We start from the raw sequence: 16,486 nt of genomic DNA, 5'->3' as shown, positions 1-16,486 counted from the left end.
CATGGGCAAGTTCGAGGGCTCTCTTCTTGAGGCTTCTAGGAAGGCATTCCGGGGCTACTATGGAGGAAGGCACAACTGCAGCCAGGGCGACGCGCCAGGTGGTGGTGGATGTGGCGGACGCTGCCTCCCGAACCATGGCCTTGGCAGTCACCATGCGCTGGGCATCCTGGCTGCTACTCTCTGACTTGTCCACAGAGCAGTTGATGCAAGACCTTCCCTTCGATGGGCAAGCCCTGTTTGCAGAACAGATGGACAATAAGCTCCATGGCCTAAAGCGTTTTAAGCTGCAGCAGCCTCAGGGCCAGGGGAGCCACCCTCACCAGGCGCCTCCCCATAAGAAATCCTGAAACTACAAGTGTCATCCTAGAGAACAGCCTTTGCAGGCCTCTCAGTCAAGCTCTACCCACAATAAGCAGGCGGGCAAGTGCTCGTTTTGAGGGTACGCCCAAGGGCAACATACCGGACTGTTCCCAGGATCCTCCTTCCCTTATTTTGGCCAACCGCCTTTCTCCTTTCCTCCCTGCTTGGGCATCTATAACATCGGACTGATGGGTCCTCAGTTCGGTGGCGCAGGGTTACACCCTTCAGTTGCTTTCTCCCCCTCCTTCCCACCCACCCCACCCCCGTCTCTCTTCAGGGACCCCTCTCACGAGAGTCTCCTCAAGCAGGAGGTAGAGGGGTTACTGCAGCTAGGTACGGTGGAGATCATTCCTCCAGAGTTTAGGAACAAAGTGTTCTATTCCTGCTACTTTTTAGTCCCGAAGGCCAAGGGTGTTCTATGACCTATCCTGAACCTGCGAGACCGGAACCACTTCCTAGCAAAACTAATGTTCCGCATGGTCTCCCTGGCCTCCATCATCCCCTCCCTGGATCTGGGAGACTGATATGTCACCCTCGATCTGAAAGATGCATACTTTCACATCGCCATCTTCGAGGGAAACAGATGCTTCCTCCAGTTTATGGTAGGTCCCAACCACTATCTATTTGTCCCATCTGGCCTAGCGACAGCACCACGGGTATTTACCAAGTGCATGTCGATGGTGGCTGCCTACCTTAGACGTTGGGGTGTCCAGATCTACCCATACCTCGACGATGGGCTAGTTAATGGCAGAGCCAGATCCAAAGGGATGTCGCAATGCTGTTAGCCACCAGCCGTCGCCTCAGCCTGTTGGTGAATGACAAAAAATCCATGTTAGTTCTGGTACAGAGGATAGAGTTCATTGGAACGGTGCTCGACTCTACCTGCGCCAGGGTGTTCCTTCCACTGGCGAGATTCAGGGCATTGATGGACTTCATCGCAGAAGTCTCTGTATTTCCCCTAACCACAGTCAGGGTTTGCCTGCGCCTACTAGGTCACATGGCAGTATATACATATGTGGTGTGCCATGCCAGGCTCCGGATGCGACCCCTGCAGCAGTGGTTGGTTAGGGTCTACTCCCAGTCCAGGGACCACCTGGAGAAGGTCGTCACCATCCCCACGACGGTACTTACCTCGCTGTGATGGTGGACCAATCTTGGGAAAGTCCTGGAAGGAGTTCCCTTCATCAGAACTCCTCGCTTAGTCGAATTGGTTTCGAACGCCTTGGACCTTGGCTGGGGGGTGCACCTTGGCACCCTCCAGACCCAAGGTATAGGGTTCCCCTAGGAACTGATGCCACACATAAAAGTCAAAGAGCTCAGGGCAGTGCGCAGAGCATGTGCAGTCTTCCTACCACACCTGGCGGGCAGGGTGGTCAGAGTCCTCACGGACAACACAACCTCGATGTTTTACATCAACAGGCAAGGCAGAGCACAATCCTCGGCCCTCTGCCAAGAGGCACTCTGTCTCTGGGACTTCTGCATCGACCACAGAATTCATCTAAAGCATGTCACCTTTCGGGTGCCAGGAACATGCTAGCAGATCACCTAAGCAGGGACTTCTTCTCTCACTGCGAGTGGGTGCTCCACCCAGATGTAGCCGGCATGATCTTCCAGAGGTGGGAAGCTCCCCAAGTGGATTTGTTCGCTACCGGGCAGAACAGGAGGTGCCATAGGTTTTGCTCCAGAAGGGGGTCTGGGCAAAGGCTCCCTCTCTGATGCCTTCCTCCTGCTGTATGCATTCCCTTCAATTCTGCTCATCAGCAAGGTCCTAGCGAAAATCAAGAAGGACAAGGCACAGGTTATCATGATCGCCCCAGCGTGGCCTCGCCAGCACTGGTTCGGGATGCTATCAAGCTTTTCAGCGATTCCTCCCGGCCCCTGCTGAACCGACTGGACCTGTTGTCACAGGATCACAGCCAAATCCTGCACCCCAACCTCGCATCCCTCCACCTTACAGTATGGATGCTGTGTGGCTGAACCCAGATGAATGGGCCTGTTCGGAAGGGATCCAGCGGCCGAATGGGGCATCTCCCCTTCGCATTCTTCGGTGCAGTCGATCGTGGACTACCTGCTTCATTTAAGGAACCAGAGCCTGGGGCACTCCTCTATTGTGGTGCATCTGGCGGCCATTTCAGCCTTTCATCCGCCAATCCAGGGGCCAATCCAGGCTGTGTTCTCCCACGACATGATGGTCAGGTTCCTTAGAGGCCTCGAGAGACTCTTTCCTCAAGTCCGGTCCCCAGCCCCTCAGTGGGATCTCAGCTTGGTTCTGTCCAGGCTCTCAGGCTCACCGCTTGAGTCTTTGGCTTCGTGCTCCCTGTCTCACCTATCGTGGAAGGTAGCTTTCCTGGTGGTGGGGGTGATGTCGATCAGGCGAGTCTCGAAGCTGCGAGTTCTGACCTCAGAACCACCGCACACAGCCTTCTATAAGGACAAGGTCCAGCTCCAGCCCCACCCAGCCTTCCTTCCCAGGTGGTGTCCACTTTCCACATGAGCCAGGACATCTTCCTTCCGGTTTTCTGCCCTAAGTCCCATGAGGCTAGTGAAGAGAGGTGCCTTCATACTTTGGATGTAAGAAGGGCTCTGGCTTTCTACCTCGATCAGACAAAGCCTTTCCGTAAGTTGACTCAGCTTTTCTTCTCTACAGCTGATAGGATGAAGGCCCTCCTAGTGTCCACACGGAGGATTTCTAACGGATCACCTCTTGCATTCGGATCTGCTTCGAGGTGGCAGGAGTCCCTCCACCACCAATCATCAGAGTCCAGTGTACCAGAGCACAGGCATCTTTGGCAGCTTTCTTGACACACTTCCCGATCCAGGACATCTGTTGAGCCATGACGTGGTCCTTGGTGCACACATTTATGGACCACTACGCCATCGCTCAGCAGGCCAGGGACAACGCTGGGTTCAGCAGAGCCGTGTTGCAGTCTACACGTCCGTGAACTCCTACCCACCTCCGAGGGGTACTGCTTGGGAGTCACCTAAGATTGAATGGACATGAGCAATCACGCAAAGAAGAAAAGACGGTTACCTTTTCCGTAACTGGTGTTCTTTGAGATGTGTTGCTCATGTCCATTCCACATCCCGCCCTCCTTCCCCACTGTCGGAATTTCTGGCAAGAAGGAACTGAGGGTGGGGGGAGCTGGTGGCCCCTATATACTGCGGCATGTGCGCACCACTCTAGAGGCTGCCAGAGCCAGTCCCCTACGGCTACTGCTGTGGGAAAAACTTCCGGCACCGGTGCATGTGGCGAGCGCACCCATGCCTAAGGAGAATGGACATGAGCAACACGTTTCGAAGAACACCAGTTACAGAAAAGGTAACGGTCTGTCTTTTTTTTTTTTTAATAAACTTTCCTCAGTGGTCAGGCTTTCTAAACCTTTTATCATTTTTGTTGCTCTCTTCTGGACTCTCTCTTAGTGTGTTGCCCAAACCTGGACACTGTACTCCTGCTGAGGTCTCACCAGGTAGAGTGGGACAGTTACCTCCAATGTCTTATATCAGACATTCCCGTTAATACACCCCAAACTGATAATAGCCTTTTTTGCAATTCGATCACATTGTTAGCTCTTGTTCAATTTGTGACCTACTATAACCCCCAGATCCTACGTACCCCTAGTATGACCATCTAAAGCTATTTATTTCCCATTTTGTAGTTGTGCATTTTTTTCCTTCCTAAGCATTTTACTTTGCGCTTATTTTTATGGAATTTCATCTTGTTGATTTCAGACCAATTCTCTAATTTGTTTGTCACTTTGAATTCTAATCCTGTCCTCCAAAGTGTTTCCAAACCCCTTCCAGCTTGCTGTCATCATTAGATTTTATAAGCATGCTCTCCACTCCATTAGCCAAGTCATTAATGAAAATGCTGAATAGTATCTGACCTAAGATAGACCCTCTGGGGGCAGAACATCACTAGATATGTCCTCGCACTTTGGCGGTGAACTACTCTTTGATTATGGTCTTTACACCACCTTTTAGTAATTTCATCTGGACCACATTTCCCTAGGTTGCTTATGAGAATGTCATATGGCACTGTATCAAAAGCTTTACTTAAAATTAAATTATGTCATTTATGTCATGCTTCCCACCTATCCACTAGACTATTAACCTTGTCAAAGGAGGAAATCAGGTTGATCTGGCATGATTTGTTCTTGACAAATCCATGTTGGCTATTACTTATCACCCGATTATCCTCTAGTTGCTTATAAATTGATTAATAATGTGTCTCCATATCTTTTCGGGTATCAAAGCTAGGCTGACAGGTCTGTAGTCATTCCTTTTTTAAAGATAGGTACTGACCTCTCACGTCGTCCTCACCCTGAATGGGCAGCCAGGGTGGTTATCGCACTCCCAGAGCTACTGAGCCCTTTCAGTGCTCTCTTTATGGTAGTGGGACCACTGGACTCTAATCCACCTGACATTAAGATGGTGTCACGGATCCACAGGATCTGTGCTGTGCCCAAACTTTTAAACAGAACTGGTGGTTCTTCAGTGTGCCAGACCCACAAGGGGTCCCAATCTTCCTTAAGGGCAGGCCACATGGCCCCATGCCTCTGAGACTGTCTCTGGGCTCCAGCTCCTCACCTTGAGTTCTGCCCAGCAAGTTCCACTGTGGTAGTCTCCTATTCTGAGACTTGTGCCCTCTTCTGGGACCAGTACACCTCAGCAGGATTTGCAGGGACACCAGGCAGCCTTTTCAAAACAGAGTGGGGTTTATTAGTCAACTGCCATACAGCGTCGGAAAGTCCTTAAGTTAGTAGAGAGAAGTACAAGCTAAGACAGAGTTCATACTGAGTTCATACAGAGTTCATACTAACGACACAGCTCTATCCAGCCAAGCTGCTCTAGAATCCATTTTGACTCACTCTTTCTGTCTGTCAGTCCCAGGGGAGAGCTCTGTGTCCTTCCAAAGGCCAGTTCTTAACACAGCCACCTGACACCTTTTGGTCCATTGTCCTCCTCCTGCAGGATCCCTACTGAGTTCAAAGGTCTGCCTGCTGGAGTTTCCCATTGTTAGGTATCAGTTATTCAGTCTTTAGGGTTCAGTTGTCTTTCCTTTGATATGGGTTGGTTTCAGCCAGTCCTTAGCAACCCATTCATATTGCCCCAGATAGTTACTTGACACAAGCACCTCATGTCTCCTCTTCTACCTCAGGAACATTTTAATCCTTCTGCACTCACTGGGTAGCAATTCAAGTATGTCACTTCCCGCCTGAGAGAGTAGGTGAGTGGAAATAATATCTTTTATTGGTCCAATAAATATTACCTCACCCACCTTGTCTCTCGACTATCCTGGGACCAACACAGCTACAAGTACACTGCATACGTCCAAGCATATCGATTCCTAATATTATTACAGACGATTTCCACTTTGTCACAGATGGGCCTTGGAAGGACCCAGCTAGGGTGACCAGATGTCCCGATTTTATATTTTGAGTCTTTTTCTTATATAGACTCCTATTACACCCCCACCCTCTGTCCTGATTTTTCACACTTGCTGTCTGGTCACCCTAGGCCCAGCAATCTAGACCTTTTTGTTGGGCTCCCCCAGTTGTTCGATCCAGGTTGTGATGTTCTGAAGGACTCAATGTGCTATACATCTGCATCAAAGGTTTTATTAAAAAGGAAGTGTAGTTTAAACCCTGGTGGTTAGGAGCATATGCCATTCCTGTGTGATTTGTCATATACTGCAGATTGAGACATCACCAGAGGTGTTGCTTTAGAATATTACGCATGTGCTGTACACGGAGGTCACAAATAATGCATTTTAATAGCAGTTGCCCTTAAAAACTTTTCAGGAGGTTTTGTTACTAAATAAGATTATTAGGGTAACTGCCATACTCTATAGGGGTTTCCTATATTAAGTGGAAGAAATACTGCAAACACTGAGATTTGGTTTATCTAGGTAACTAATGATGATTAGTATAGTAACTCCTTGCTTAACATTGTAGTTATGTTCCTGAAAATTCTACTTCAAGCGAAATGATGTTAAGCAAATCCAATTTCCCCATAAGAATTAATGTAAATAGGGTTCCAGGGAAATTTTTTTCGCTACACAAAAGACTACGCACACACATACATATACACAGTATAAGGTTTAAACAAACAATTCTGTACACAGCAATGATGATTGTGAAGCTCGGTTGAGGTGGTGAAGTCAGAGGGAGGAAGAGGGTGGGATATTTCCAAGGGAATGCCTTACTGCTAAACGATGAACTAGCGCTCCACTGAGCCCTCCAGGGTTAACACATTATTGTTAATGTAGCCTCACGCTCTACAAGGCAGCAGGAATGGAGGAAGGGGAGACAGCATGGCAGAGAGAGACAGAGACAGACACCCTGTGTGAGAGAGAGAGATGCGCATTGTCCCTTTAAGTACACTGACCCCACTCTAAGTACAGTGCCCTTTTAAGTAGATCAACAAGTTGTGACAGCAGCTGCTGCCAGCAAGCTTCCTCTGTCCTGAGCCCTGTTGTCTCTTCCTCCCCTCTCCTCACCCCCCCGCGCTCTATGGAGATGGAATAAAGAAGTGGGGAGCAGGGGGGAAGGGGGCACCCTGACATTAGCACCCTTCCCTCCCCCCTCCCGCACAGCAAGCAGGAGGATCCCAGGAGCAGCTCCCAGACAGAGGGCAGGAGCAACATAGAGCAGTGGGGGGAGGGACAGCTGAACTGCCCAGCAGTTGTGAACAGGGAACTTAGGGGAGCAGGGAGCTGATGGGGGGGCTGCCGGTCCACCCTGGTTCCAAGCCCCCACCAGCTAGCTCCAAGGGGCTGCTCTTTCTGCAAGCAGTAGACAAAGCAGGCAGCTGCCAAACAACGTTATAAGGGAGCCTTGCGCAACTTTAAACAGAGCATGTTCTCTAATTGATCAGCAACAAAACAACGTTAACCAGGACAATGTTAAGTGAGGAGTTACACAGATGTAAAAATACAATACAGTGTTATGTTTTCTTAAGAGCTGTGCTCCAAGTTAGTGTGTGTATCTGAATTTAAATAAAATTGTAAAGGGAAATGTAGGGTACCTAGCTGGATGTCAGTTGTTGTTGAAATAGATCTTGAGAGCAGGTATTACTAAACTCCTGTAGTAGATGATGTAGCCTTAGGCAAAGAGGCTGGGAGCTATTCCAACTCCATTCTGTGGTTTTATATAAGTTAGGGTAAAATAACATATGGAATATATTTATAAGGAAAATAAATCCTCCTGTCTCAGGACACAAGCCAGCCACTGACTGCTGGGGTTAGCAGCACGCTGCCTCTATAGGGCTGGCTAGTCGATAGCTTTGGGTGATGGAGATTTTTGCAGCTTCCTCAAGAGCATCTGGTACTGAGCACTGTACAAGAGAGGCCACAAGACTTCTGATCCTGTCTGGCAATTCCTATGATGTCTGACTTTGTGTTTGTTCTTTCTCACAGTTCCTCTGGGTCGATCTACATTGAGCTGAGGCTGTCTTGGGAAATGCCTGTGTAGCTTTATTCCCTTCCCACTCCACATGATTCAGAAGAACTTGGTCTGCAGTACAGAGGTTGTTTTTTTTTTTTCAAAACAATGTGATATTTCCTGCCCTAGACACTTTTTCCCACATTCTTGACTCTGCCCTACAAGGAAGGACTCTGATATTTTCAAGATGATTCAGGAAGGGAAGGAGAACAGATTGAAAATCTTACCAAAAGAGTGATTTCCCTACCTGATTCCAAGGTGAGCTCTGACACCTGATGGAAATGGCACTATTTTCTGACCTTCTGTAGACACTAACTGATGCATTTACATTTTTCTTTCTATGTTTCTCTGGAATTACCACTGTTACTGAGTAATTTGTAAGGAGAAGATATCCTCAATCCTGGAGAATGGGCATTGGACTATTCTATTGGACTATTCATTGGAATATTCTCCAATTCAAATGGGAGATTAAAAACCCAGAATCTCATGGTTCAGGCCTGGATTTGCTTTCCACACACTACAAGTGTCCAAGGTCTCTGAAGGCTAGTTTAAGAAAACTGTTTTCTAACCTGGAAACCTGCTAGCAGAATGGTTGCACATGATTGTGTCCCTGGGAAGAGTGGCACTGACAAGCTGTAGTCACCTGTTGAAAAACTTGTATCGCCAGACAAGCTGTCCAGGACAGGCTGCATCCACAGCCACAATGGTTATTTATTTTAAATTCCTTTTTTAGGTATATATTTATCATGAGCTTCAAAGTACTGAACAGGATTTAACTTAGAAAACAATGTAGAATTACTTTTAGTCTAACCTGCAACCTTTTTGGAACTTTACTCCTGGTTTGCAGAACTCTGCCAAAAAGCACCATCAGAAATACCTTCCCGTACAAACCCTATACAGAACACCACAATGACATAACTAGCTAGTGTGCTTGTGTGCACACAAACATGTTTGTGAGATCCACATTTCAGGGGGCTCCCTGCCTGTGATGCATTCAAGAGGCTAATGCCCTTGAGGCTCAGGTGAAATTCCTTACATTGTTGTGTGTCTTTTGGGGGAGAAGGAACCATCATGGCTGAGTCTATTCTAGTTTCCTAACTTTATAAGCTTAAAAGAGAAGGACAAATTACCCCCTTTAGCAAGGTTTTCTCAAAGCCATATAGTATGGAACTGACAGTGTGAGAAAGAGGGTGGGATGGGGCTGACTCAGTCATCTCCATTTGGGGATTCATCTAGCAATCTAATACTGAGCCAGAGGCAAATATACAGTAGAAGTAGTTGGATCCTCTACATTTTATTATATTAAAGGAAGTCTAGGATCACCTGGTTTGTTTAAGTTACTGCCCTCTTTCTGTTTTGAATTTTCCAACTCCTTTGTATTTGGCTGAGGAAAGATTCAGGGGACATGTTACACCATTAAAAGATGAACAGGAATTTGACTTTTCATGAATGTGTAAGTAGCTTTCATTTAGCTGGTCAGTGGGCCTTTTGATTCAGTGTAAAATCTTGCTTTAGAGAATATTTGTCCCTTTTACCAAAGGTTTTTTGGAATGAATTTTCAGTTCTGCAGTGGAACATGCTCCATTCTATAAATTGCGCTTAATACAGAGATTCCCAGAGGCTGTCACACCTTTGATAGGATGAATATACCATTAGAGGTGCTTTTCCTTTACTCTTCTTGCCAAGGGAAGGAATCTGGTTGCTCTGGAAAAGGTGTTCAATTTTCTCAGGGAGGGTTCTCTCTCAATGTCCCAGGGCTTGCGAGATTCTGCTGGCCGAGCACTCTGGTATAGAGAGTGTGGAATGGGTCATTGTTTTAGTCTGCAAAGTCTCACTGCAACATACCACACCCTGCACAAAGCATGACACCCAAAGAGGCCATTATTCTGAAGCCACTATTACAATGAAAGCCAGAATTGCCAGAGTGCAAATCACCTCACTGATAATCCAGATGAATGGAATGCCTGCCCCTGTACCCACAGCCAGAGAGAGGAGCTGGCCTGTTAGGGAGGAACCAGCAGTTCCAAGGCAGCATTGAGGTGTTGGGCAGAAGGCTTCAATATAGCACATGCAAGAGGAACAATCAAGGAAGGGAAACAAAGTTATGCAGCAAACCTTTTTTTGATCATGTAGCAAGGCCTGTTAGGGTAAATGATATGGGTCATAAGAGATTGAGCCATCTATATCCTTGAGTTGGAGAGGAAGGAAGACTCGGTAGGTTAAATTAGGTCTTGAATTACCATTTGGCTCAAATCCACGAGGAATGGCAGACACACACACCTTCCCACCCGCCCCAAAAAATTGCTATCGGAAGATAAATATTCCTGTATATGTGGATTACTGCTCTGCTGTGAAGAGAAATCTCGGAAGGAAACTATGGTACTAATCTGTAATTTAACAAATTTATTGTATAAACTAACCAGAGAAACAGCCTAGAGAGGGGGCTGTTGGGTAGAACTTAAGCTTTTTTTTTTTTTTTTTTTTTTTTCTCCTTAAGTGCAATAAATCTATCAGGGAGCTGTGAGGGCACTTCGCTGCATGGGAATCAAGGCTGGAGATGCAGAAATTTTAGCTCTTCATGCACTGAAACTGAATCACATTAGGAATTTGCTGCATTAACACTACATACAAAGGATGGTGATTTATTTGCTAATGTTTGTCATTTCTTTCTGTTGTGTATTTTTGTTAACACTGTTTTCTATTAAATGAAAACTGCATTTGTCACTGACTCCTCCTGTCTGTTTGGTACCTACAAATGACACTTGTTTGGTCCACGGCAAAGAAGAGACTGTGAGATTTCAATAGATCTGAAGCAATTCCCTTTCCAAAGGAGCTCTGCAGAGCTAGTGCTGCTATCCACTACCCCAGCGAAAAGAGCTGTTAAGAAAACCAGACGGTGGTTTGAAGTTCTGCATCATACCTATTGGTGTGAGCTTGATAGGGAAGTCTCAGTCCAGTGGCTCAGCCGCTGAAATGCTTGTCTCCTCTCCCAGATATTCCTGTTCAGAATCTACTTGCCCTTCTGCTTTTCTCTTTGATGTGTAAAATACCTCTCAGGCAAACCCCTGTAGAGCTACATGAGGATCTTCAGTAGGACTGTCAGCAGCCCTTATTAAAGCACAGAAATCTAGATTCAGTAGTTAAGAATAAGGATCTGAGTTGAACCCTCTGCTCAGCCTTCCGGCAGGTGTTTTCACTGCCGTGTTTCCTGAAGCAGAGCAGAACCCACTCTGGCACATCAGACGGTCTAACTGCCCTTGGTTGCGGTGTGTGCATCTTCTGTTAATGTTACTCGATATGCACTGAAATGAGGCCATGACATGTCAGTCATACTGTAGGCACCATATTAGAAACCTTTGGCAGGTGTCTTACAGAGCATGTGCAGCAGCTGCTTTTCAAAACTTCACTGTCCCCCTGAGACTCTTTAAAATGGCAAAAGCATCTGGTCTGGTATCCTATTTCTGAAATGGCCACGATGCGTATTGCAAGGCAGTCTGTGGCAGTGGGAAAACTGGCTTGTGTGTTCTTGGACCTTGTGTGATGTGATGTTTTAAACTCCCAGATAGGGGAACGCTGACCAGATTGTCGATGCTGAAACTGAACATCCCTGGAACTTTGGATAGAGCAGGGATCTCACTAGCTTCGCGATGCTTCCCTCAGAAGCTGAATTTTCAGATGTGGGGGGCCTAAAGTTAAGCACCTGAATCCATGCTGGGAACCTAATGTAAACATGGTCAGATTAGCTTCTATTGACTTGAGAGAAGTTGAGGGTGTGTAGGCCCTCTGAAAAGCAGGGCACTCTTACTTAGTTGCTTCACTTAAGACACCTTGGTCTGAAAATACTGGACATTGAGCCCAGTCCTGAAAGGCATTGAATGTCTCCTGCAAGGTTCATAGAATCCCTGATCTCCCCTTGAAGTCTGGAATTAAGTGGGCCCAGCACCATCCAGGGTCATCCCCTACTAGATCCTTCCCATACCTCATCAAACTCTTCTACTCCTGCTGCTTGTCAATGTGGAAAGTAGAGATCTTTCTGAAAGACACCTTGATTTTAAATTGAAAGCACTTCATCAAAAGAACAAATCCAGTGGGGCATCAAGAGCTACCATGTTTGAATGGGGCCTGTGTCTCAGACTTCCATCAGATTGACACATTTCTGCCCTTTCAATCAGAGTCTGAAAATGAGAGCAGGAAAATAAATGGACTTATCTGAGCCTGCCAGGGTGCGCTGTGCCATGGACAAATAGACTATTACACAGAACCTTTTCCCCAGGGTAAAAAGTAACACTGCTCTAAAAGGGAGAGGGGCCACAGCCTGTATCAGCAGTCCTGATAATGCAACAAAGAAATTGCCCCCACTGAACCTTCTATCTTTTATAACTAAGCAAATAGAGAGAATCCATGACACACAACTTTCAGCTAACCAGGTACTCTTCTTCTGTGCTTAGAACTCCGACAGAATGGGAGTGTTACCTCTGCCCAGAGCCTGGTGGCAAAGAGACTTGCTCCTGATCACCTCCTTTCTCACTGACCAGTTGCCTCACGTGGATGGTTTTTAGGTACCAAAAGACTTGGAAAGACCATGTAACCTGCCTTTAACTGAATGTTGACATCTCCTGTAAACCAGCACTTGGGTATTAAAGAGTTAATATATTTCATTTCAGTTTTATTAGAAAGGCTGGTATCAGGCCAGTACTTGCTTTGTTATCAAACCCTAGAGAACTATGATGTGTTTTACCGCATTTATGGATTTCTTGTAATACTCTTGGTTGAAATAAAGGGTTTCCTAATTTAGTCTGGGATTGTCTATGGTAAATTCCCTTCCCATTTTCAAAAAGGACCACTTTGCAGGTTGACTGGCCCAGACTTCTAATGTCCTCTCTCTTTCCTTTCCTCTCTTCACCCACCTCTGCGTGAGAGTTCTCATGGTGCCTGCAGCTGGGGAGCCCCCCGCCCCTGGAAAGGAAGAAGATAAGGAAATGGGTGAGAATCCCACTGCCCAGAGGTTATTGACACAGAGGGCAAGTCCTTCAAAAGCAAGGGAGATGGGCTTACTAGTGCCCTTTGAGGGGGTGGACCAACATGCAGCCTTGGGGGGGATATTGATACAACTGCCGTGGCCCTCCCCCGCCAGAGCGCCAAACACTTCCTAAAGGTGAGGCTGTATCATCACCCCTGTTTTACAACAGACAGGGACTGGCTTCCCCAAGGCCACACCAAGAGTTGTTTGCAGAGCCAGATCCTGCCTCTTCTCCCTACCATGCCGACACGTCTACCTTAGGAGCCCCATCCCTCGGCACTCCAGGGAAGGCACAGAGGGGGCTGTCGATGTTGGTGCTACATCATAAAACTATCCATGTGCTGTGCACACAGGAGCTGGTCCCGTGACAGGCTCGGCAGCCTCCGCTCTCTTTTGTAGTTCATATGGATGGAGGGCAGTCGGATAGGTCCCTGAAGAGGAACGTCTGGCTGTGGCCCATGCAGAAAGGGGCTCTAGCATTGTACTTAAGAGTTACACCCTCTACCACGTATCAGGGGGTAGCCGTGTTAGTCTGTATCCACAAATACAACAAGGAGTCTGGTGGCACCTTTAAAGACTAACAGATTTATTTGAGCATAAGCTTTTATGGGTAAAAACCTCACTTATTCAGATGCATGGAGTGAAAATTACAGAAGCAGACATAAATATATGGACACATGAAGAGAAGGGAGTTACCTCACAAGTGGAGAACCAGTGTTGACGGGGCCAGTTCGATCAGGGTGGATGTAGTCCACTCCCAACAATAGATGAGGAAGTGTCAATTCCAGGAGAGGCAAAGCTGCTTCTTTAATGAGACAGCTGCTCCCAGTCCCTATTCAAGCCCAAATTAATGGTGTTAAATTTGCAAATGCATTTTAGTTCTGCTGTTTCTCTTTGAAGTCTGTTTCTGAAGTTTTTTTGTTCAGGTATAGCTACTTTCAAATCTGTTACAGAATGTCCAGGAAGATTGAAGTGTTCTCCCATCGGCTTTTGTGTGTTACTATTCCTGATGTCCGATTTGTGTCCGTTTATTCTTTTACGTAGGGACTGTCCGGTTTGGCCAACGTACATGGCAGAGGGGCATTGCTGGGACATGATGGCATATATAACATTAGTAGACATGCAGGTGAATGAGCCTCTGATGGTGCGGCTGATGTGGTTGGGTCCTCTGATGGTGTCACTAGAGTAGATATGGGGACAGAGTAGGCAACGAGGTTTGCTACAGGGATCGGTTCCTGCGTTTGTATTTCTGTGGTGTGGTGTGTAGTTGCTGGTGAGTATTTGCTTCAGGTTGGGGGGCTGTCTGTAAGCGAGGACTGGCCTGTCTCCCAAGGTCTGTGAGAAATTGTTTTCCAGGATAGGTTGTAGATTGTTGATGATGTGCTGGAGAGGTTTTAGCTGGGGGCTGTACATGATGGTGTTCTGTTGTTTTCCTTGTTGGGCCTGTCCTGTAGTAGGTGATTTCTGGGTACCCGTCTCGCTCTGTCAATCTGTTTCCTCACTTCCCCAGGTGGGTATTGTAGTTTTAAGAATGCTTGATAAAGATCTTATAGGTGTTTGTCTCTGTCTGAGGGATTGGAGCAAATTTGGTTGTATCTTAGGGCTTGGCTGTAGACAATAGATCCTGTGATGTGTCCTGGATGGAAGCTGGAGGCATGTGGGTAAGTATAGTGGTCAGTAGGTTTCCAGTATAGGGTGGTGTTTGTGACCATTGCTTATTAGCACTGTAGTGTCCAGGAAGTGGATCTCTTGTGTGGACTGGTCCAGGCTGAGGTTGATGGTGGGGTGGAAATTGTTGAAATCCAGGTGGAATTTGTCAAGGGCCTCCTTCCCGTGGGTCCATACGATGAAGATGTCATCAATGTAGCGCAAGTAGAGGAGGGGTGTTAGGGGATGAGAGCTGAGGAAGCGTTGCTCTAAGTCAGCCATAAAGATGGTGGCATACTGTGGGGCCATGCGGGTACCCATAGCCGTGCCACTGACCCTCTACCATGTCTTTCTTGAAATGTGGGCACTTAGGTAAGTGGTGGTTTGATTTGTCGAATACTCAGGCTTCCCTTTCACAGCTAATTTGCACATACTGTCCCTTAGACAGGTCACTGCATACAGATCTGTGCAGGAAGAGGTTAGATCTGCCCCTGACTGTCTTGGTATCCAGCCCTCCACCTCCAATCTGTCCCCTACAGTTGGGGCTTGTGGGTGTCAGGCACTGGGTGGCAAGACCCTTGAGCAAGTGGGCTTTAGCAGCGGGCTATTTCCACCCACTTTAAGGCCTCTCTATGCTGCCAGAGCAGGGTAAAGTCCTTGAAGTATAATGATTGTTTGTTGGACTGGGACCAAACAGGCCTGCGTGCCCCTACCTTAGCCCGACTGCCCTATGTGACAGGGTCGGGCCAGATAGCTCCAGGAGAGTGATCCTATTGGGATTCACCCACCCACTACTAGAGGACCTCCCCCAGCCTAAGGGGAGTATCCACAGGACCAGGATTCCAAGCGAGTACGGGGGACAACTAAAGATAAAACAGGGACAGGAGTGAGGTCATAGGGCTAAACGAAGAGAACTTGATGGGGAGTATAGCTAGATGTTTACACTCTCCCATGTAAAATGGAGATGCAAATGAACCCTTCTAAGAAACAGCTGCTGGAATCTATTGTATTGACTTAACGTTACAGAGGGGGCTGGCTGCGACTTTGCTTTTGGGTTAGAAATGGGCTCAAACGGACATCAGCGGGGCTGACGCTTCGTGCTATGTACATGCTACAGCTGCACCTAAGCATTTATGTGCAATTGCTCACAGCTAAAATCTTCAGCTGCTGCATTTGTACCATCCAGCAACCCCACCCTCTGCCTCGGCCTAAACATGGGGCTGGGAGCTGGAGGGAGCCACCCTAGGAACTTAGAAAACTCATGGCTTCGTTGCTGTACACACAACATACCTGACCCAAATCCACCAAAGCCAGGAACCGGAGAGCATCACCCACCGGTTCACACCCTCTATGGTTCCACCCCCAAGTACCCACCTTAGACTACACATGGTAACTTTATCTCTGCTCTCTGGAGATGCTCGCCTTCCACTCCCCACCTTTACCAAACTATCCCCTCCTACCTAGGCTGACCAGATGTCCTGATTTGATAGGGACAGCCTTTTCTTATATAGGCACCGATTACCCCCCACCCCATCCCGATTTTTTACGCTTGCTGTCTAGTCACCCTACTCCTACCACAAGTGCGTACCAATGGAACGAGTTCATTTAGGGAGGGAATGTTTTTTTTTCCCCTGAAAGTTAAATTGATATAACCCGTTCTGTGGGTGACATGAGAGCACAATGTAGCTTAGTCCTGTAAACTTAAGGAACCAAATCAGTGGTTTTAAAATTTTTTAGGCTGTGTGCCCCTTTCCAAATAATGTCATCTACTGCATCCCCCCATCTGAGATAGGCAACGGGGGGGGGGGGGAGACGAAGGGTTACGTGCTCCCCCGATTTCTGTCTTCCATTTCACAACTGCTTTTAGAGATTTTCAAACGGGGGGGGGCATGGAGGAATGTTCAGGGGGGTGAGCAGCCCCATGCAGCCAGGCTCAGGGAAGGACCGCCACCTTCGCCCTCTAAGTCACCTCAGGTGACCACCCAGCCTGCCCGGATTGCCGGGGGGAGTAACAAAA

The 16,486-nt window shown here is 47.4% G+C and overlaps 1 protein-coding gene across 2 annotated transcripts in view; it reads left to right on the top strand.

The window, feature by feature from the left end:
• The window catches only part of PPP1R37 (protein phosphatase 1 regulatory subunit 37), a 171,084-nt gene extending 158,488 nt beyond the window's left edge, over nucleotides 1–12,596 (top strand). For both annotated transcript variants that reach the window (XM_078850218.1, XM_073321861.2), the window contains one exon: nucleotides 7,778–12,596. In XM_078850218.1, the coding sequence (XP_078706344.1) occupies nucleotides 7,778–7,806 (29 nt within the window). In that variant the 3' untranslated portion in view covers nucleotides 7,807–12,596. The remainder of the gene's footprint in view (nucleotides 1–7,777) is intronic.
• Nucleotides 12,597–16,486: the final 3,890 nt, after the last annotated feature.

Source organism: Lepidochelys kempii, chromosome 23 (assembly GCF_965140285.1).
Source record: "Lepidochelys kempii isolate rLepKem1 chromosome 23, rLepKem1.hap1, whole genome shotgun sequence".
NCBI lineage: Eukaryota > Metazoa > Chordata > Testudines > Cheloniidae > Lepidochelys > Lepidochelys kempii.
The sequence above is the reverse complement of the archived record's forward strand: the minus strand, read 5'-3'. Positions and strand labels throughout refer to the sequence as shown.